The sequence below is a fragment of the Anser anser genome, assembly GCF_964211835.1.
Source record: "Anser anser genome assembly, chromosome: 3".
Taxonomy (NCBI): domain Eukaryota; kingdom Metazoa; phylum Chordata; class Aves; order Anseriformes; family Anatidae; genus Anser; species Anser anser.
In genome coordinates, this window is record NC_139722.1 from 67,431,165 (window position 1) to 67,454,870 (window position 23,706).

General features: G+C 38.9%; 1 protein-coding gene and 1 long non-coding RNA gene across 2 annotated transcripts in view; one reads left to right on the top strand and one right to left on the bottom strand.

The window, feature by feature from the left end:
* NOX3 (NADPH oxidase 3) overlaps window positions 1-14,330 on the top strand; it is a 40,255-nt gene extending 25,925 nt beyond the window's left edge. Inside the window, exons 8-10 of the mRNA XM_083828081.1 lie at window positions 5,808-5,954; window positions 9,048-9,172; window positions 11,353-14,330. Of these exons, the coding sequence (XP_083684207.1) occupies window positions 5,808-5,954; window positions 9,048-9,172; window positions 11,353-11,479 (399 nt within the window). The 3' untranslated portion in view covers window positions 11,480-14,330. The remainder of the gene's footprint in view (window positions 1-5,807; window positions 5,955-9,047; window positions 9,173-11,352) is intronic.
* A 268-nt stretch (window positions 14,331-14,598) lies between these two features.
* Window positions 14,599-22,137, bottom strand: LOC310896156. The gene is made up of 3 exons (XR_014581239.1): window positions 21,906-22,137; window positions 16,746-16,894; window positions 14,599-15,477 (listed from the first exon to the last, which is right to left on the bottom strand). It is a non-coding gene; the product is annotated as an uncharacterized lncRNA (long non-coding RNA).
* Window positions 22,138-23,706: the final 1,569 nt, after the last annotated feature.

Below are 23,706 nucleotides of genomic sequence, written 5' to 3' on the forward strand. Positions count from 1 at the left end.
GTTGAAATTGATTAAATTGTACAGATTCATCAGATGCAAATTTTAGCAAACATCCACTTTCTCTTTTACCCTACATAAGGACATAAGAAAGAGTCTCACCAAAGACCCATCTAGCTCTATATCATTTCTCCAACAGTGGCTGTTTATGGATGCCATGGGAAAAATGTACAGAATGGAAAATCATACAGTGATATTTCTTTGTTGTACACTTTCTTGCCTTTGAGCAACTTGCAGTTCCATAATAACTTGTTACAAGAGCTGCCTCTCTGTGTTTAATAACCCTTAATAGATTTTTCTTCCATGACTTTTTCTAATTGCTTTTTAAACCCGTGTAGACTTTTGACAACTATAGAATATCATGGTAGTAAGTTCAACAGCAGTCCAACTACTCATTGCTAAAATACCCTCTACCATATGCTTTGAGACTGACCGTACCTATCTGAGGTAACCTTCTGCTTTAAAGCCCACTCCAGTCCATGAGTTCCTCAGCATAACATTTTGGCCTGAAAAACTGGGCTATCTTACTTGTCAAATGTGACCTCGGCTGTCTTTGAGAGAAGTTTTGGCCTCTTGCATCAGACATAGGGGTATGAATTCTAGTCTCATCCTGCACTTATATGAAACGCTGCCTGCCACCACCATAGCTCCAAATCAATGCCCTGTTGTGCATGCCCCTGGCTGCCGGCACTGCTGCACCTCACCTGTAGAGGCCCACTGGCTGAGGCAGATCTCTGATCTTTTTTGATGTGCCCATGTGCCCATGGGCAGCATGGCTTACGCAGGAGCAGGAGGGGTTTTCCAGGGAGGTGTCCAGCTGCAGATACAGGAGGGCTTTGCAGTGAGCAGTCTCAAGTCTAGGGGGAGCAGCAAGATCTAGGGATGAAGGTGTCTCTCTGACAGCCCTGGGCTCATCACCTTTTACACCTCATTGGTGGAAAGATGGCTTTGCTCAGAGCCACAGCTCCCCTTCTGTCTTCGGGGAGCAGGGAGAAACAGACAGATGGTCACCAACAGATAATTATTAATGACTTTCTGCGTGATGGAAGATGATTTACACAGTATATTCTTTCACCTTACAGGAAAGAAGTATCTGAGCTTTTCCTCGTCTGTTGTACAAAATTAAGAATAGGGGAAAATGAATGATAAATATGCATGCATTGCAAGGGAGTAGAATATTATAGAAATATAGAAATAAGTGACTACTCAAGCCCTTGCATTACATTTCTGATTAATAGCAATACTGCATCTAACTCAATTTGCAAAAAGAGCACTTGGAAAATTTAAGACAGTTTACTTGGGCAAGCCATCAAGCTGATGAATGTAGTTGATGGGGGTAGGGTGGGTGGAGACTAATGAATCGTAAATCTAAAACAGATTTTAAGGGTTCTAAATAATTGCACAGTCAGTTAATATTATCAGGCTTACAAGAAAAATACAGAATTCAGAATAATTGTTTAATTATAGAAATGCACTGATTCTGGTCTTATTCTACAGTTTTAATAAGGATGAATTTTATGATGTGTTTATTGTATTTTAATTATATGTGTAATATGCTGTGCTACATTATGGGTACTCACTGTAAAGAAAGGAAGACTCCTTCATAAACAGCATTTATTTTAACGTATTATACTGGAAGTCCTCCTTGATCTAAGGGAAGAGCAAACCTTTTATCCATAGGCCAGCCCTCTTCACTAGCTCTTTTCTTTCTAAGATTATAGTCATGGCTGAAAATACTTTTTATAATGACAGTCTTTCTTCATTAGCCAATGTTTTCCACTGCTAACATGAAAATTAGAGGCAGTGCAATGGATACAGCTTCAGCAGAACTGCACCAGCAATGAGTTTAAGGAATTTCTGCAGCTTCAGAAAGTGATATCCTTTCTCAAGAGGATTGTGCCAGAGGCAGCTTGACCTAATTCAGTCGAACTGGCTGTTACCGTGACAGCTAGGTCTGTAACCAGCTAAAACCACTCCTTCAAGTTACATAGCCTGATATTCTAGAAAGCATTTCTGCATTTCCAGGACTATATTGTCTCAGCTCATCAGCTGGCTTTTCTTCCTCCTTCCCTGAACGTGCTTGGAGCCCAGTCCTGCCCACTTGCTCCCAGTTGCTACCCTGAACACAGTTCATTATTCATTTAGGAGCACATGCCTCCTCTCCACACACACATACTACAGATATATTTCCATAAAATGAACTGCTGAAAAGACTTGAGAAATAAGATGATCAAGTAGAGGTTGAGAGAAGAAATTTCTCACTACAAATCAACAGCCACAGTGTGATACAGACTGACAGCGCTCTGTGGCCTCATTTTCAAGGTGCAGTGGACGTGGAACAACCAGGGACTTCAGGATTCATCCACAAAATAATAAATAAATTAAGCTTAAGGCTATAAATTACGTATTTCTGTTAATTTAAAATAATGCTGTTGTTAGGCACAAAAATGAAATGCTATGAAGTCAGTGGGCTTGCTTTTTCCTCACAACCTATGTCAGTGTAAATCAGCATTGAACCCATGTAAAGTAAAACATTAAAAGAGAACAGGAAAAAGCAAACAGCAAAGATGGTTGGTACTAACATTCTGCAGACAGTCCTATTCCTGGGCAGTAAAAATACCCTATTTAAGCTTGAATGATTTATCTGTGCTTACTAGGCTCATACTTCATTTATATTTCTTACAGAAACCACAGACGGTCCCTTACGGCATGCTCAGATCTAGGAAACATCTCAAATTACTGTTAGTCTCTTTCACCAAATCTCCAGTGAAGCGTGGTATTACCACATTTTTCTCCCACCACCTTACCAGAAATCTGACAACCTGCTATATTAAAACTTTGGGAAATCTCTTTATAGCTTCCTGGTTTCTCCTCTGATTTTTCACTTCAGAAATGTCTAATATGCACCTCTAGCTCATTGATCCTATGGAAAAGATCTATAATTTCCAAATTTTCAGACCTCCCCAGAGTGATCATCTTGGGGACAGACCTTCTAGATTACATTTTATACTGATATATAATAAAAAACAGAAGGGTCTGGTGAGCACAAATAGAGATGTGTTGGAGGAAATTAAGAGATTTTGCAACAATATAAAAAATCATAGTCACAATAAAAATAGTGCCAGCCATCCCATCATTATAAGTTTATAGTTGACCTCCATGTCATTCCTTTTTAATCTGAGTTCATGTATTTCTAAGCTTCTTCCATGTTTGTGAAGTATCCCTTTGGAGGCATTATATAAATTACACTCAAAATTACATTGTCCAGAGAGAACCGCTCTCTATGAGCTGTTGAAATGACTGACAGCAGTCAGTCTCTGAGTCCTTGGCAAAGAAGCGCACAGAACAAGCACTCTCTCTGTCACTGGATCTTCTTGATCCTGCTTCCTGGTGAGCAAGCAGAGGAATCACGAAATTTAGGAATGTTGGGTTCTACCCCAGGATTTTAGGAAGAAAATTGTGTGTTGCAAATATGGTCCTATGTTCTCTTTCCAAATTGTTGATGTTCTGATCTTTTTAAGATCTCATCACTGGTTTCTTGTCTCATCTCTGGTTTCAGTCCCACTCCATATGCCTCGGATGTTTCATTACCTCTGAGCTTCTCAGTGGTCTGTTTTCCAAGAGTTCCAGTAACTCTCCTCAAATTTCTGGCCACAATTTCTTTATCTTATGTCAGTCCTAATTTTCTCTACACTACTTATCTTTGTTTACCTCTTTACCTTTTCCATGATATTTTTGTCTTATCCTTTTGCCATTATACCATAAAGACACAAAGAACATCTTGCATTCAAATCTTGCTGCTGAGCTTCATGCTGGTCTGGAGAAGCATCCATTTCCCCAAAGGTAAAATTTACATTAGCTGAATGCATATCCTAAGTATGCAATGGGGCTATAAATAACTGAGGAAGAACTTTTAGGTCTTGCAGTTAGGCTTCAAAAATTCTCCACTCAGTATATGCAGACCATCACACCACACAAGCTTGGACATCAGGTATCTTTTTTGGAAGGACATAATGGCCTTGGAGATGTATGCTCAAGGCTCTTGACTGAGAGACCTTATATTACTTCCAGATGGTTGTCCCTGCATGCAGCTGTGCCTGGCACACAGGGTATTTCAAGGTCTGCTGCCCTCTGTTTGAATGTAATGATGGATTGCATTAGCATGGCGAGAGCTCCAGAACTTAAGTAATGAGAATGGCAATCAATTTGTGTATATATATATATACATATATATATATATAAATGGTATATATAGTCGTGGTTCATTTGTGCTTCATGGCAGTGGCTGGGCAGACACCAAGTGCACTTCGGACATTTATCTCCTGAGTGGTTCAGGAATTCCCCTTCTTGTCCTGTGCACAGCTGGATGGGCTTGAGACAATGGACTGAGATGAAATGAGGTGATGGGCAGCGCTGCCAGACACCTTCACAGCTCAGCATTTGACTGATTAGTGGAGGAGGTTTCCAGGTGGGAATTTCCAACTGTTCTGAAGACTCCCTGAGGCAGCTCCTGCCCTGCCTAAGCCAGCTGTATGTTTTAGTGTGTTGATTAAGATCCTGGGAGATGAGTCTCACAGGTTCTGAGACTCCACAGATGGTTCCAGATGAAAATTTGATTAACTTATACATGGATAGCACACTTGCAAATAAACAGTTCCAGCAGGAATTGTTCCTGCAGAAATGGTCATGCAGGACAGTCTTTTATACATAGTTAATTAGTTTAACGATACTTTTTATGTAGGTAAGATAATTCATCACAGTAGATCATGTGCGTGCTGGAGTGGTCACAGAGGTCCCTGGGCCACCTGGATTTAAGCATTGAGCTGAACAGGGATTCTGGGGAGTCTTTCCTGATCCAGCTGAAGATACCACAGTGAGGACTCTTGAAATAGAAACATGCATCATCATATGGACAGTGATTGACCATCTGGTTTGAACAATCTGATTCCCTATGCAAGCATTACCCTATGCCAAGATCCCAGTAAATTACAGGACAACTTGATCCCAGCCTCTAATTTCTGCCTGGGGAACAAAGCTTTAATAGTGGGCTCTCCAATCCAGCCTACAACATTAAAAAAAATTAAAAAAATAAAAAACAGCATATGGAAGATGAAACTAGAGAAATTTAGAGGAAAAAAAACTGTGTAAATTTTTCATAGAGAGGAGGTCTTTAAACAATAGAAAACAAAATCATGGGACTGTGGTTCATTAGACCCCTGTGGCAACTTTAAAGTTACAGTTTAATCTTTTTCTAGAAATTATATGCTCCAAATTAAGCAAGACATACATTTAAAAAAAAAAAAACTAGGGACATTCTGTAGACTTTTTTATACAGGGTATTTAACTTGAAGTACATAACTAATACCTTTTGACCACATCATCTGTCAACCTATGGTACAAAGTCTTCAAGAAACAAGAATTCCTTTCTTCAGTGCTGAGTAAAATTGAAATTCCCTGTTCATCATGACTGAAAATCAATGCAAAGTTTCAAAGGATTTCAAGCTATTTGCAAGAAAAGCAGGATTAGGTACTCTTAGTTAAAGGTGTACTGGCAGGAGAAGTTGGGAAACTTGTGCACTGCCTAGCTTCACTGACACATGAATCAATCTTCACTCAATCTTTAAGATGAAAATGATTTTTTATTTTTTTTTAAATTACAGAGCCTCTTCATCATCAAAATGATGTGTGATTCTGTTTAAATTTACAGTGGAGAAGAGACACACACACTGTGGTTAATGACTTGAGCTAATCATTAGGAAGTTTTATTGAAAGTTTTCTTCTTGCTTAATCTCTTTACTTTTATCTGACAGGTTTATTTTTACTGGATCTGTCGAGACCCATCAGCATTTGAGTGGTTTGCTGATCTTCTGTTCCTTTTGGAAACAAAAATGGCTGAAAAGGGGAAAAATGATTTTCTAAGTTATCATATATTTCTTACTGGCTGGGATGAAAGTCAGGTAATGATGAAACTCTTATGAGTCTGAGTTAATGTACCTTGCTTTTCCAGTATGGTAACATATGGAACAGGAACAGATGAATGAATGATGGATGAAACAGAGAGACAAAGAACTGTAAATATAAAGACACCAGACTGTTTCCATTTCCATCGCACATTCAGAAAACCAGGAACAGAGAAATCAAACCAGTGATCCCTTCAGTCCAGTCTCTTGTCTTGGGCAGCCCTGACTACCAGGTGTTTCAAACACAAGTGCAGAGAGCATTTTGAGAGCTTGTGAAGGGACATTTTGTCCATGTTTCTGGAACATCCCTTAAATAGATTATAGTATATTTACGCTGAAATACGGAGGGTTGTATAAAAAGCATTGGTTTTGTTTACTCTTATTATTTGCCATAATTTTTGTTGTTCACATATATGTCCAGTACAGTTTTGAATCCTGCTGCATTCAGAACATTCTGGCAACAAACTCTATGGACTAATTTATGTTGTTTGAAAATATATTTTCTCTGATTGAGTTTAAATTCGTGATTTTGTAATTTCAAGTTGTCATCCCACCTTGAGGTACTTAATCCTTAGACTGGGTGGCTTTTATTCAACTTTAGTCTTTACCTAGACCTAAAAGAGCTGATTTTCTCTTTCTGTATTTTTTTAACTCATCTCTCAGATCACACTGTGATCAGAGTTAGGGACCTGCCAGAAAATCTCTCACAGAAAAGTCTTTGCTCTACTGTTTTATTTCCTGCTGTCTCTACTGAATGCAAGGACTGTCTACTACAGATTAAAAATCAGATTTCAGAAATCTTTCCCCTTGCTGCTTACCACAAAATAAATAAATAAATAAAAATTTCTTTCTGCCTTTTTCAGGGATTTGATCAATTAATGAGGTATGTGTAAAACAATGTATTCAGAAAAATCTCTTCCCATCGTAAAGCAGAGTAGTCATAGAAGTAAGCAGTAAAGCAGTCATAGAAGTCACTACTCTGCATTACCAATAACACGAGGTATTACCTAAAATCAGTTTTGAAAGAAGTTATTCACGAACCTAACAAAGCACAAAGCTGCCCTCATCTCTTAGCTGTCAACATCTCACTTCCCTCTCGGGCAAATACCAGACCAAAAGTCAGGTAGGCAGACAACTATTCTTGCTCAGATGCCTGACTCTCCTCACTTGTGTGCCCTGCACATTTTTGAAGTCTCTCCTTCCCTTCAAACCCCTTTGTCCAGTCTCCTGTCAGCACTGCTATGTTATCTGGTGCTGCTGGTTAGGTAATATAGAAACATCCCCAGAGTCGTGCTGCCTCTCCTCTACGCTGGTACTGCTTTTGCTCCCAGAGCCCCTCAGCACCCCACCTCCAAAGAGCTAGGGCAGAAGAGGATTGCTTTTCAGTGGCTACATCTCAAACAAAGCCCAAGACCAGCTGTGTTTCATAACTGCTCCCCCTTCTTCAGAGATCCACAGAACTCCCTCTTATAGGTCTACTTCATTGTTATGAAATTCCAGTTCATCACTCATCATAATTTGAAATTCATCTCCAGTAATATTTGGATGATGCTTAACTTTACTTCATCCTGAAATGAAGGGGGATGGACAATTTATGTCTTCTAGTGCACCTTCCACTGCTGGAGGGTGTTTACCTGCCCCCCACTTCCCTACCCCTTCCCCAGACATAAGGTTTTTTCAATGTCTCAGGCTCTTCGTATATTCTTTCTTGGTATTGGATGACCAAACAGATATGGCACAGGTCTGCCTCTTCCTGGATAAGAAATTAAATTCAGCCTATTGTTTCTTGTAATGCTCTTGAGATTCTTCATTAACACTGTGAGCTATACAAAGGACTGACACCAAAAATCCTGGAAAAGTTCCGCTTGATGTGAACCGAAATACCCCTTTTGCTCAGTGGCACAATTTTGCTGTAAGCAATTCAAATATCCTATGTCGTTCCCTGCCTCCCACTCCTACCAAAGACTTTGAGTTTTTTCTTAGACTCTTCCAAGCCCTCCATGACAGTGGCCCAAACTAACAAGGAGTTTTTGTGACCTCTTGTGACAAATGCACTTGACAAGAATAATAGATTTGTTAATCAACATGGAAGACTCATAAGATTCATTAGGATGAGAAATATACAATATTACCATGAAATGAATCTAAATTTCAGCAGCCACTTCTGAAAGAGATGACAGTGGCCTGAACTAAATGCAAAGCCCATTTTTTAACTTAGCTCTCCTCCAGTAATTTCGTGACAGTGATAGTAACAGTGATAGTCTGTAATGAAAACAAGTGTATTACTCCTACACAACAGCAGCACAATTGAGAGAAATGGTGGGTTTGTTTCTATATCTAGTGGTACTCAGATAGCATGGAAATGGGTGTAGCGTAAGAGCTGAGGGACAGTAAATGTCCATGAAAATCAGGATTTGTTTTCTTGGCACTGACACATGTTTAGCTCACTTAGATCAGTGCTTCACCTGAGCTGATCTAACTTCTGCACCTGCCTCCATGCCAGGAGAAGTCAAAACAGTCAGAGTTTTACCCCTGCAGAGCTGGTACATCTGTGACTATCTGCTGGTATGTCAGCAGCACAATGGTCAGGACATACCAAGAGTCCCTAAGGTGCATGTAATTTCTAATATTTATTGTCAAATTCTGTTACAATTCACTTTTTTTCCCTTTCCTAAACTCCATCTTTAAGGCCAACTTGGCCTTAAAGTGGTGACTATCACTTCAGGATCTGCAGAGAATGAAGTGTAAGGTGTGATATTCAAAGACTGAGAAGAAGTTTAGGAATCCTGCCTGTAAAAGTGGCATAGTAAAAACAGATATTTAATCCATCTCATTTCAAACATTTTGTCTCAAGAAGCTGAACACCTTCGAGGTTATGAGCACTTTTGGAAGTGTTTATTAGACTTCTTGAGTACCCCTACTCTCCTCTCCTCCCCTCTCTTCTCTCCTCATTGCCATTTGATAATTACAGTTTTCTTTCCCTTATTAATACTTCTGTCTTTCACTGAGAAGCTGTATTATTGCTTTCTCCTATTACTTGGAGTATACACTGTTGATTCTAAAATGATTATCTTGTAAATTTGCCTTTAGGCTACTCACATAGCCCTACATTATGATGACAAGATGGATGTAATTACTGGTTTGAGACAGAAGACCTTCTATGGAAGGCCAAACTGGGACAATGAGTTCAAGCAGCTAGCCGAAAAACATCCTAGGTAAGGCAGGTTGGCTTCTAACCTTGTTAGGTAACTTGTCTCTCAGCATAAACAGTGGGAGGAGGGGAGGGCAAACCTTTCTAAATGACCCTTTTAAACTAATTCAGTTTTTTTAGCTGTGTGGAAAGAAGATTTATGCTTAATGAAGCTTTTAATGAAGAAATCTCGGAAAGAGAATGCCAATAAAATCTAATTTTTGGACAAGAAAATCTAATATTTAGAAGTATTTCAATATCCTGGCCTTTGTCCAGATATAATTGAAACACACAATCCAATTACTGTTCTGCACAAAGGACAAAGTAGCATTAATTTCCCTTGAAGATGGTTATTAAAGAGATAAACTGTGATTTTTTTCTTATGATGTCAAGGATATGTTTGTTCCCTGAACATATTTGGCTACTCTTGCAAGACTATGCTGTTCTGTTATTAGTTCATCTCTGCTGGCAAAGACAGTTCATTTGAACTTGGTGGATTCGCTAGTGGTCTGAGAAAAGCTTCTTTGTTCCTGAAAGTCTTTGAAGCAAGAATTTGAAATATTTTGTGTTCAGCGGTAGAAAATTCCAGAATCTTTGGGACCCTTTATGATTTCCAAACATTTACCTGCTAATGCAAAATAAAGGCTTGCACTTGGGAGACAGAGATACAAAAAGAAAAAAGAAGAAAACTTTTTTTTAAAGATGAGAAAGCTGAAAAGGAGGAGATCAAAGAGAATACAGAAAGCTACAAGAATACCATAAAATTACAAAAATAACAGTAATAGAGAAACCACTTGATAGAGGTCAAAATAAATACAATCAGGAAATAAGGGAAGGTTAAAAATAGAAAGAGGCCAAGGGTAGAAAATATGATTTTTGAAAGACCTTTTATAGGGGTTCTACTGCAAAAACAGAGCTTTTTAAAGTTATAGCTGAAACATTATAATTTTGTTACCTTTTTAAGAACAGCTGAGAAAAGCATGGTTTTCTGATGCTCAGGGAAGGAGATGGGTATTAACTTTCTTTACTGGATCTTGTGATATTTCCTTAGAAAGCCAGTGCTCAAGTGACAGAAAAATCTGTATTTGCTTCTGAACCTAGATGCACATGTTGATGGTCAACTTTGAACTTCTTAAAGAAAACACTGCATGAAATATACACTCCTTGTGCACACTGAATCAAAAAACTCCCTACCTTTTCTTGCTCTGAGTTACAGAAGATTCAAGAGGTGAAGAAACTCAAGAGTTTCTACTGTATGTTGGAAAAATCAGTTTGTATGAACTGACTAAATTTTGGGTTGCTGCATCTAGGTCTACCAACTTTCCCATGGTGCAACGGTGTCTTTTTGCGGAGTAGCACAAATATATCACTCAGGTTGAACCTGAGTGCAATCAAGAACTAGAGCAGTATGGGGGGACTACAACTTTGGCACCAAAATCAGATCTACAGCCACTCCTTTCCTGGAGCAAACTTTTTGAAACACACTGTCACTTGTCACTTGCATTGTGCTTAAGTAGGCTCAGTTTCCCCCAGTAACACAGCATATGTGCATCTGTGTGCTCATATATATGTTTAAAAGAACATGTGTTGTATACTTAAAAGAAAACTCTTTAAAGCCCTTTGCAGCAAGAAACCAGGTTTCCAGTTCCTTTTAACACACTTGTGCACTTATGAGCACAACTGTTTGTTACATTGTTCATCATGTTCTTGTTATTTATGAGAACTATTTACTTTTTTTTTTTTTAAATCAGCCATCAGTATTAAAAAGAAATAAACAACAACAACAACAACAAAGAAAAATACTAAGAAACAACTGAACATTTTATGCATTTTTTAGGGAAAAAAAAAATTTAACTCGTGGAAAAAAAGCACCGAACATTTTCAGGCCAAGCAGTGTGTTTGTTTCTCTGAATTTAAAAAAAAAAAAAAAAAAAAAGTACGACAATCAAAACCAAAGAACTATGATTCAAAATAATTTGTGACCTCTAATACAGCAATCCAAATAAATAAAGCAATATGACATAATAAACACTGAAGTATTAAAATAATTATATTGTAATACTTTGTGACAGTAACAAAACTTTTCAAACGCATTTCTCAAAAAGCCATTTCAAAAGATATAAACAAAGCTGGATGCTGTCAAAAATTGCAGTTTATCTATTTATTCTGCTGTTTTTATGTTTTTTGTTGTTATTGTGATTACAGCAACAGTATTGGAGTATTCTTCTGTGGACCCAAGACTCTCTCTAAGATCCTTCAAAAGATGTGCAGCTCCTATTCATCAGTTGATCCAAGAGGAGCTCAGTTTAACTACAATGAAGAAAGTTTCTAGGCTGTACTTCTCAATTCTGTAATAGGTATTACCAAGTTGTGCATTTTTCCTCACCTTCTCCTGTCCTCTTCCCATTCTGCAGCATTCAGTCCAGATGTTGAGAACTGTAAATTGAAGCAGCTGCACTGACTTCAGCGGAAAAATGCCATCCTATGCCAACTAAAGTTTTGGACCCTATCCTTAGCCTTTCCTTCAAAGAACCGAAGGGCTGATTCTTCATTGCTTAGTCAATGATGCTGTGAATCCAACCACACCTCTGTGAAAACAAATACAAATCACTAAACTTTAAAGGAAAAGGTGCGAGAAAGATGGCCATTTAGATCTGTACGTTGCTATTGTGTATGATCAAACTACTACTGCAGGCAATACTATCATTCCTGCTGTTTAAATCATGTCCAGTTATTCAAAGCATTTTCCTTTCTGATGTTCTGATCTTGTACTTCTAGTCTCCTACTGAGCACACATCTACATCGTCTTTTGTTCCATAGCAATGCTGCTTAAATATATACTTCCTAACAAATTCCTTTTGACCTACCAAAGCAGGCACCATTTAAACCTGCCATTTCTGCAGTGATACTGGTGGTGCATGCAATAATCTAATATTTTCTGAAGGTTAAGTAGACTCCAGAAATTTTTGCTCTCAGCAAATGGATCTCCTGAGACAGGCAACTGAAACTGAGGGAAAAAGTAACGTGTCCTTTAAATGCCACACTGCTTCATGGGCATTGAAGAACAGGCTTTAAAATATACAGATTCACAGATTCAGAGATATCACAGGGTGGCTGAGCTGGGAAGGGACCTCTGGAGGTTCTGGGTCATGTGTCCCTTCTTCCACCTCTTCTGCACTTTTTTTTTTTTACTTTTTTTACTTTTTTTTTCTCTATGAGAGACTTGTTCATCCATGCAGGCCTCCTACCACCTTTGACATCCTCCACAGCCAGATGGATCATTTTTGAGCTTGGAGGAGGTGATTCTCAAAAATCATCCAATTATATGGATCTCTCTTTTCTTCAGGACCTTACATGGGATCGTTCCAAGCAGGTCCCTGCCAGAGTCTACTTTCCTGAAGCTTAAGGTTGTGATTTTGTTATTTGCCTTGTATCTCTCTCTCTGGATCCTGAACTCCACTATCTCATGGTCACTGCAGCCAAGGCTGCCCAGAACCGTTACATACTTGACCTGGTTTCTAAGTGTGAGCTCCAGCAGAGCGCCTGCCTTAATTAGATCCTCAAACACCTCCATAAGGAAGCCATCATCACTGTGCTCCAGAAATCACCTGAATTGCTTGGTCCCTGTCATGTTGTCCCTCCAGCAGATATCGGCGTGGTTCAAGTTCCTTATGAGGACCAACACGTTAACATGAGACTTCCAGTTGCCTGAAGGAGGTCTCATCTGCTTCTTTATTAGGTAGTTTGTAGCAGACACCCACCACAACATAACCCACATTGGTCTGCCCATTAATCTTGACCAGCTCTCAGTTGGCTTCTCGTCCATCCCTAGGCTGAGCTCCATCCATTGCTGCTGCTCTCTCACGTACAGGACAGCTGCCCTCCTCAGCATCCCAGCCTGTCCTTCCCAAAGAGCCTGTAGCCATCCACTGCTGCTCTACGAACAAGTGAATTATCCCACCATGTTCCTATGTTCCCAGTGAGATCATAGCCCTTCAATGGTATGCAAACCTCTAATTCTTCCTTTGTCCCCCCTATGCCATGTGTGTCAGTGTACAGCACTTTAGAGAGGCATCCTCTCATGTGGGTTTTCCAGAGAAGGTATGAGAACTTCCTTCACCATGCTGTCTTGCAGGCACTTGCTTTTTTTGCCTGTGTATACTTATGGTGGGCCTGTATTTCTGATTACTCAGCCTCTCCTGTTCACATTGTCCTGCACACTTGGCCAACTGTGTCTCCTCACTTGGCCGTCGGTCAACCACTCCCTCCCATCATTCCTAGTTTAAAATTCTCCTCACAGGCTGGCCAGCATATGGGCCTTTGCCCACTGCAGGCAGATCCCATGTTTTCCTAGGAGTCCTCGATCCTCGAAGGGGGTCCCACGGTTGTGTAAGCCACCTCCCTGTTGTCAACACCAGCTGCACAACCAGTTGTTGACTTGCAGGATCCATCCCCAAGTTCTTCATCACATCAAAAAGCCTTTTGGTTGGTTGGTTGTTCAACAAAGTCTGCAGATGTGGGAGGAACTGTATTTGCATGCCATTTCATCACATGCCAAGTTGACAGCCTTGAGAATGGTGTATCTAAAATGCACCTATACATATATCACTGCCTAGTGTTTTTAACAAAGTCTAATTCTTATTTGCATTTCTTGTATTCTTGTAACTGATCCAGCCTTTCCTCACAGGTCACAGACTGTTACCCAGAACAGTTTTTTGTTCTCTGATATACTGATGTAGCTCTGAGAGGTAGTTACGAAACAATAAGTCATCTTTTCACCTCTGCAGACCTTCTGAGGTGGCATCTAGGAGTCCAGATGTACAGTTCAGACCAGCTACTGAGCTGCCTGGCAACCTTGTGGCAAACAAACCAGCCAGGTGCCAGCAGTCCCTGGAGTCACATCTTCTAATGTGGTGAGACGAGTGTAAAGCTGTGCATGCCACAGTACAACCAGTGGTGATGTCTCCAAGAGATGACTGTCTCCATCTGGTTAGGTGAGCCAGCCTTGCGGCACATTGTGTGTCAAAGTGATGAAACTACGGCCTTCATGAGACACCAGTCTTTACTCCCAACTTCTAATGTCTCTCACTGGCACAAGAGCTGCCATTGCTATAGTTCCTGTCCTCCAAAAGAGGTGCTTCCCTCACAGCTTTGCATTGCTCATCCTCCAAGTCTGCCTGAGTGTATCATTGCTGCTTTTCAAGATCTGATGTTGTCTTGCACCTTCAAGTCCTATTTGTACTTATCTTTGTGACTTCAGCACTGTTAAGCATGTGGAACATCAGATAGCTTTAGAAGGATAGGGGGAAACAAAATAAAATATGTGGGACTCATGCAAGCTAGAAATCCATGGAAAATATTTCCTTACTTTGCTCCCCCAGCACAGAAAGTTAAAGAAAAACTACAACCAAATTGGCCTGAGGTGTAGTGAAGTTCACTAGGATCACATAATGCATTTACCCAGCCACACAATAAAGGTGGGAGGTAGAAAACATCCTGTGTATATCTTGAATAAGACAAATGGCAACATTATATATGTACACTTATACATACACGCGCGGGAAATGCCCACTAGAGGGGACATAGCTTTATAGACAAAAGAAACAATAATAAAAATTATGTCACAGAGGACTACAAGATTATTTTATATCTTTTCTATTGGAGGTTAATGGTATGTGTGAACCGAGCTTGATCTACAAGATACAGTTGTATTATTATTAAGTTTAGGGCAATGCATCTTTATTTTAAAATTGTTGAAGTTTTCTTAAACGCCTGCCTGTGTGAAATGATTAATGTGGTGCATACTGTGTAGCAGTAGAGTGAGTGGAGAATTAGAGCCTCTGCCAGTTCACCTAGAGGCATTTATCTTTTATTTTTTTCCCTGGTGCCCGTGCTGAGCCTCAGGGTAAGCTGACACATTTTTTGATATAAATTAAGCTTCTTTTTTTATGTGCGTTGAAAATCTTGAAGGAAATGAGAAATGTGTGTAGGCACCAGTACCAGCTGCCATTGCATGAAAGAAAGAGGTGACAATTTCCTGCAGATTCTGAATGATTGTTTTAATGGGGTTGGATCGGAGGTAACAAGCACAAAGATATTGTGCTGCCAGAAAAACAGGATCTGTTCTCCCCCTAGCCTCATGCAACAAGATGTAACATTTAGCTTCTGGCTCAACATGGCATCTCTTCACTGCTTTGATTTATTCCCACTTTTGCAAATCACTGTGGTATGCTACAGGAGATGCATTTAGAGCCCTTGTTATAGTTCATTGAGTAGCACTGCTGTTATCACCACCAGAGGAGAATTTCACTTGTATCAGGACTGAGTGACCTAGAATAAACGAAAAAAAATAATAATAATAAAAAAAAAGAAGTGGGAAGGTTTGTTGGACTAGGATGAAACTGCATTTAAGTTGAATGAAAATCCCTTTATTACAAATACAATTTAAATCAAAATGGAAACTAGGAAGATTTGGCTTCCTGCCTTGTTTTGAATAACACTGAGCACACAGCAGCTATGATAATGTGAGTGCATATGTAATGACTCTATTATTATGTTTATATATGGAAACATCATTCACTGTCATGGAAAATGAAACATATCTTCATGGATTTGTCCGTTCAGCTTCTTCAGCAGGAAGTGTTCAGCACTGTGTAGGAAAATAGTAGTAAATAAAGTATAGTCACAACAACACAAGCTGATCACATCCTGTGACAGAAAACTAATCATAGACAAGGATCATAAATATACAGATTAATTATTTTGGCACTAACAACAAAAATAATGGTATTACAATAAGGGTTGTGTTATGATAATTTAAACTTAATCACAAGTAAGCATAAGTTGAAATATGTTTTTTATGTTTTGGGCTCTCCTCCTTTCTCCCTCCCCCAAAGTTATGCATGCAGTAGAAATTATTTAAGCAAGTGTGTGTCTTAGGTTAAACAGGAACCACCACTTTTAACAGGATGTCTATCATATGGGACATGTACCATAGCATTACAAGGATCTCCTGCTTCTTTCCTGCTTTTAGATGTAAAAGGGTTAACGGTAAATGTAAAAGGGTTAAGAGGGAATTTTAACTGCAAAAAAAGTGCAAAACTTTTCAAATGTTTGAGTATGCCTGATTAGCAGGAGATCTTATGAGAACTGCCTTAAAGGCAGCTCAGCCACTCTGGAAAAGTAATAAACTTAAATGACATGGTGGCTTTATAATCCCAGCAGGTCAACAATTTCAGTGATTTTTTATTTTATCTTTTTTTTTTTTTTGGGGGGGGGGGGGAGGGGTGGAAGGGGAACTCACCTGAATTCCTTCAGGAACAGTGAAAAGGCAAAGAAAAATGTGACACTACTTCCACGCAGCTTGCCCTATGAGTACCAAAAGCTAAAATAAAATGTGCGTTTGGGGAATGCAAACCCATGGTGGTCAAAGCAGTATAGCAGGAGATAGCCCAGAAGGTGCATGACCACGTGCAGCAGAGGCTAATTGTCCCCAGGCCATTCTCTCTTTTCCTGACACTTCTTAGTCAATCAAATGCCAGGCACAAATCTGCCTTGGTCACGAGAGACAACACCTCGCAGGGTGGAGGGCAACCTACCAGGGACCTGCTGGCCTAAACTTTCCGAGTGCTGAAAACTGGCTGAGCTGAGGCTTTCTTCCATCAGTCAGGGCATCTGTTCTATAGCAGCAATTCCATCTCCTTGTGTCTGATCATTTAATTGTCTGAGAAATTCTGCACTTCTACGTCTGTGAAATAAAATCAGGTGTCCATTACATTAAAGCTGCAGACAGGAACAGAAACATATCCCAGGAATGCCTCCTTACATGTTGCTGAACATGTTCAAGCAAGAGCGAACTGATGACCTGTGCTTTGAAACTCTAGCAAGATAGTCTATTTAACATGAGTCTTCTTGACCTTCAACAAATCATGTCTTACAGTGAAAAAAAAAAATCTCATTTGCACAATGGTTCTAATATATGTGAACAAATGTGTTAATTGACATGGAAACATACCTTTTCTCCTATCAAAAGCAAGGAAGGACTAAAAGGCTTAAATGTTACTATCCTTTCAGAATACATAGAAACAAACAAAAGTTGTATAGTATAATGAACCACTCAAACAAGCATATTTCAAAGGCCAGCTGCTTCAAATATTTGCAACTATTATTTCTAAACAATAATGACTTCTAACATGGTAAGACATTTATATTCATTGAGGATAAAAGCCCTGAGCCTGCCAATACTTACACATGTGCTCTACTAACTTCAAACAATCTTTTTACTGTCCTAGAGGACTAAATATGGTTCCCTTTGAAGCTCATGCATAGAAGACTGATGTCAGGCTGAAGGTTGGGTCCGGAAGGCTGATCTGTATTATTCAGCTATTAAACTACTGGACTGTCTTGATTCTTGGGTAGAGACTTTCTCTGGTGCAGTAATTCTGAATATGAAAGACAATTTACAGTCATGTTCGCCTTAAGGTACACAGATAAGATTGCATTTATGCACTTTAATAAAAGGCCTGGTTTTCAGTGGTCTTGTAGCTTCTTGTAAGGAAAAAATGTGGCTGTTCAGAGAGTTTTCCTCTTTTTTTTTTTCCTCTCAAATGATGAATAACTAAATCTGAACATTTTATTCTGTGGAAATACAAAAATAAGCAGGAGTGAGGGCAGATACAAGTCTGTCCTCTGAAACAGCGTGCCTGGTCTCCAGCCTACGTCTGACCATTCCCCAGCATTGCTGCACTGAATTTTAAATCTCTTGTCCCACTCAATGGTTTGTGCCCTAGCTTCTCTGCATAAAAACAACATCTTTCCTTCTGCTGCTGTCCAAGGCTGCAAAAACCCACACAGAAATCATTACTGTCAAAAACTGAACTAAGTGGAACTTTGTGAGCAAAAATAAAGAAGCACGCATAAACCTAAATTAACACACAGTAGTTGTGGAAAGGGTGCACATAGGAAATTTGCAGAAACCTGTGTACTTCAGATCTCACAGACACTGATGTTCACAATTCCCTCTTACTGTAACAAGCACAATGTATTTATTCTTGGGTTTCCAGGAATTGATCAAAGTTTAAAAAATGAAAGAAAAACTTGAATTCTAAAGGTCACAGGAACCTGATCATCCCACAACACTGAACACTCATTAATTACACGTTACTATACAATTACGTTACATTTAGATTCAATGTTTAGATTGAGGGATGCCTACCATTTACACATTAATGTTAATAAAATAACCATGCTGTTTTCTGAGTTTGTATGCTGCTAAGGAAATTCAGAGGGCTATGCAGGACAAACAAATGAAGCAAACAACGTATGCTCTGATACTGGTCAACATACAAGTTACTTTAAATATAAACATGTGGAGAACAGGAAGATTTGACTGAACTGGACTTTGGGTAACATAAACATGCCCAAGTACAATGTCTCGGACAGGAATATGTATCGCATGTTTTATTATTTAATGGAAGCTGTGGTTGTCATTACAAAGATGTATCTATAGTACAAGACATCAAGCATAATCACAAACACTGGCCACCCTATGCATATTACAGCAAATACCTCATCCTTCTATAACATTGTGCATTCACAAAGGAGCCTGAAATACTTTAAAAATAGCCTGGTGCTGGGAGGTGCTGAGTTGTAAGAGCTTTTAGTAAAACCAAAAGAAATTGTAGCTGCTCGGCATTCTGCAGAACCAGACCTTTGCAGTCCAGTCAATGAAATTAACTGGAGTTTTGCCAGAAAGAGGACAGTATAATTTGGCTCAGATAGTCAATGCCAATGCAAAATTATATGTATTACCAATATTGAATGCTGAAGTTAAAAATAAAAAAAAAAAAAAAGAATTCACTTCAAATGGTCTGCTTTGTTTATAGTTACATAGCCAATGCTTTACTACATGCTGATTGTCTTATTACTATAGGTATAGATAGCCATCAATAATGAAGTTCATAAGTGGGAAGACATCTCTTCGGGGAAGCATGCAATTATATCCAGACGTTACTGTTACTACACTAGGCTCCAGTTCAGCAAAGCATTTGTGCTTATGCTTAATTAAAGGCATACAAGATAGGTTCTGTGTTTCAAGGAGGTTAGCACATGCTCAAGGCTTCGTCCATATCTTGAAAGCTTTCTTCAAGTGAGAACCCAAATGCCTCTGTGTGGCAGTGCTTCCAAAATATAAGACTCTTTTCACAGGGTTACTGAAGAAACTGTGAATCTCCTGGGCTTTTTTTCTCCAAATAAATCATATCATTAAAGACAGGCATGAAATTGGTTGTCCTCTTTTCTGGGGATCCAGTAGGACCAACCTCAATTCTTAGGTTTGCATTTTCCTGTAAAAACTGGTTGTAATATGGTTCCCTAAAGAAAAAGGATTCATACAGCTATGCTGTCTGTCTGCCTGCATATTGGTTCCATTTCCAGCCTCTCTCTCCCTCAGCAAATATTGTTTAATTTACCAACCGATTTCAACCAAGATATAAGGTATATTAATCTGAACTCTTATATAATCTATATAACCAAAATGGTCTGAATACCTCAAAAGCTTGACAAGTGAGCAATGCCACTGAGCAGTCACTGAAACAAAGTGTCTGAACACCCCTGACTGAGAAGCCGCACACCTCTGAGCATGGAAGGCATTCCAGGCTCATAGCATAGTACTGAATCGTGGAAATTAGTGACTCTAAAGAAGAAACTGAAGCTTTACCAGACAAACGTCCCATCACACTCACTCAATAAAATATTGCAGCAAAAGAGATAATTGTTTCTTTGTACACAGAAGGGATGAGACTAATATTGGTATATTGCAAATTGTTCTGTTGTACATCTCAGAATGTTAAGAAATGAGGGTAGAGGAAAAAAAACAGACATACTCGAGGACTTCAGAAAACACTTGCAATTAAAGGGCTCAATCAGCTTAGCATATGAAAACTTAGATTAAGAGATGACTCTATAACAGTGTGCAAGCACCTTCATGTGGAGAAAGTCTAGGAACCAGCAGACTCTTTAATCTAGCAAAATGAGCAATTTCATATAGGAAATAATGTGGTTACTTTTAACAGACAAGCACTATAGCTACTGGAAAGACACTGTCATAGGACCTGGTAAAATCTCTATCTCTTGTTGTCATCCCATCAAGCCTGGGTGCAACTCTAGAAGATCCAGAAGATCCAGTACATATCCATACTGGACAGATACAAGTTAGGCTCAGTTAAGTGGATGTATTGCTGCACCTGAGTAACAAGGTGCCAATTATTGGCTGCTGCTACTTAAGCATCAAAGGAAAAAGGTGCAGTGGTCCTTTTAGTGTTCAAAATGCTTTGAATGTATGTTTTCTCACAATATCCTTGTCAGGTGGAAAATTTAGAACTTCCAGTTTTAGATGGAGGACTGAGACATGGAAATGCTAAGACATTTACCTCAACTCTCAGAAAAATGGCAAAACAAGGAAAAAACCACAGCCTTCCAGGACCAAGACTATTGCTTGAACTGCTACAGCAATCTTCTCCTATAAACTGCATTTTGTGTATTTGACATGGCCCTTAATAATATCCGAGAACGAGCTTTCTGAATGACCATGAAACAGAAATGAATGATTTTCTTACTAATGGCAATCATTAACGTTGCTATTAGACAGTACAACTTGAAAGGCAAATATTTTGATTCCCATGAATTGGGTGATACATGCTTGCTTGCTCTAAGAATTGCATACATTTTATAGAGTATTTACATGAGAAGTAGGTCCTCTGACATACAGTGAGTGATTTCTGTGATTAAATGGGAGATTTAAAGAAAAAAAAAATCAAAAAAGTATATATAGAAAAAAAAAAAAAAAAAACAAGCTTTAGGGTTTTCTACTAAGCAATAGTGTCCAGATATCTTAGTACAGATTTTGATACTGGACTCAAGCTTGATTGTACTCCAAGCAAAGAACACAAGAAAATGCCTGTTGCCTCACATGCTAAGGGGATCCAACTAAACACCATGCAGCATAGCATGGCACAGTAATGGGCTGTCAAGAAGGCCAAGATTTCATTTTCAAGTACAATAGATCAGAAAATTGTAAAGCTCCTCTTTAAATATTTCATGTGAAGAACAAACAATAACAAAAAATAAAGCTAGGTAAATAAATAACAGTCTGCTTCAGTTTCCTGGGATGCACTTATCCCCTTTATGACTATTTGAGCCTACATTGCATTTGTTTGCTTTCTGATTTCTGCCACCTTGCTCATACTTAGAGAATTTTCTGAGATTGCAAAGGTGGACCCGTTTATTTCTTATATCTCCCATTAACAGCTTAAAATAAATTCTAACAGAAACATATATGGTGTCTTCATCCTGACTCTTTATCACCTCTGCATTATTGGCTCCATAGTAATCCAAGCTAATGGCATTTAGTTATTGCCCTGCTTAAAGGTACATTAAAGCTGTGTCTGCAATAATGCCATTTACAAGAGTAAATTCATTCCTTCTCATTCCATTCACTAATATTTTCTATTAAATTAATGCTAGGGGAGGAAGGATTTAGTATACTTCACGTCCTGCAGAAGTAATCAGAAAATATTTATGAACATTTGCAGTTGTGATAGGAGGAATAGAACAGAAGGTATTTTATTATGCTGCTCTTATCCTATTTTTTTTTTCTGATGTTAACTACTGTAAAAAAAATCCAAAGCTCATCTAGGGAAATGAATCTATGAATTTTCAAAATTTCCCATCAGTAGGGAGAAAAAAAAAGTAATTCATACCTTACCAGGTAAGTTCAAGTCCACGAGGCACTGGTACACACTGTTAAACAGAAGAATGAAAACTACTCTAAAAGACAATATCAATCTAGAAATTCAGTCACTGAGAGCTTGCTTCATGAACTGAAGCTAATTAATGCTCTCATGTAGGGTTGAACCCAAACCATCATAATGATAGCAGCTCCACAGCTGAATTACTTTTTTAGTATTCTGCCACTTAAAATTCCACCCAGTCGCTTTAAAAGGATTGAGCACATGATTAAATTGTTCTTTGGGAAGGGAAGAGATGAACAATTAAAATCTCCTAAAAAACAAAGCTGACCTAAGGTATTTAAATACAGACTGACTTGCAAAACACTTTCTGCAAAAAGCATCTTTTAATTATCTGCACAGAGCTACTCCTTGCCCAAATATATTTGGAAGCTATAGAAAAAGCACCTTTGTCATCTCACTTTTACATAGCCACTTCAGCAAAGTTGAATATCCTAATATTAAAGCACAACACAGAAAGCTGACAGTATGAACTATGCAATTTTTTAAAATCAGAGCGATTTGTTCATGCAGATATCTGGAATAATGTGGAAATAAAAACCAAGGGTAGATAGAGCTGATCCCTTTACTTTGAGAATGGAAAATAGCTGAGATCACTCTTAAAGAGGATATAAATATGGAATATTTGCAAGTTAATTTTACATTTTACAAAATGGCTTTAACTTGGGACATTCTCCATGGCTGCACTTTTGTGTTCTTCCAGTTTATATGAATTCCTATTTGCTATTGTTTGTATACTTTGCTTTCTGTAATAGACAAGAATGAGATTTCTATGTGTGTTTAGGTTGGGAGACAATGATCAGATGTATATGGCTATAAAACCACATCTGCTAATGTCTTTAAATGATGCTACAGCTGCTTAAAATCATAACATTTACTCATCTAGGTTATCAACTAAATCAAAATTATATTTGCAACTGGATTTTTCATCAAATACATGGGATTATCAAAGGTAACATTTCAAAAGGAATTGAGTTAGGAGACTAAATCACATTGACTTTCAATACAATGCAGGCATCTATGTGACATAAATATGTGACATATATAGATTAGTATTTTCAATACTGACCCATGTCACAGGTACGACAAGCCTTTCGCTGTGTTGGGCAGCAGCACATTTGAACTGAGAAGAAGCCAGAGGCCTTAAGCAAAGGAGGGGCAGAGGAAGTGTAAGAGGACACAGAATTTGTAGTTCCGACTGTTAAGTGAAGCATGGTCTTGCTCTCAACCAGGAATAGCTGCAAGGCTTGCTTGTGCTGACTGAAGGAGCATTGCTGTTTTCTTCTGTCTGGCGTGTGGATTGCCTTAGAATTTATTACAAGTCATGCAAGCTAAGCCAGCTTGTAGACTCAAACCAACATGGCTTTGGCAGTCACTTGTCACAGTCTGAAGATAAGATCAGTTCCGTAGTGGGGCAAACATGGGCAATGAGGGTATGGTTGATGAGCAAACTGGTTCCAAAAGTTGTGGCAGGATGGGTGGTAGGGTAGCAGGAGCTGCAGGAGGCAGTAAGGCAAGAAGAGGCTCCGCAATAATTATTTTAACTACTGGATTAGGTTCAGATACGTCACACAAGGTAGTGGCACACACAAGTGAATGCTAATATGGCAGTAGCTCCTCTACAGATGTTTAAGTGATTTGCAAGGCCCACGAATGCAGCAGCCATGTATGGTCTCTCTCTCTGTGATTGACACAGTGTATGGCACAGGGCATAGCACTGCCATCTATTCCTGTAGCAATGCCAGTAAAGATG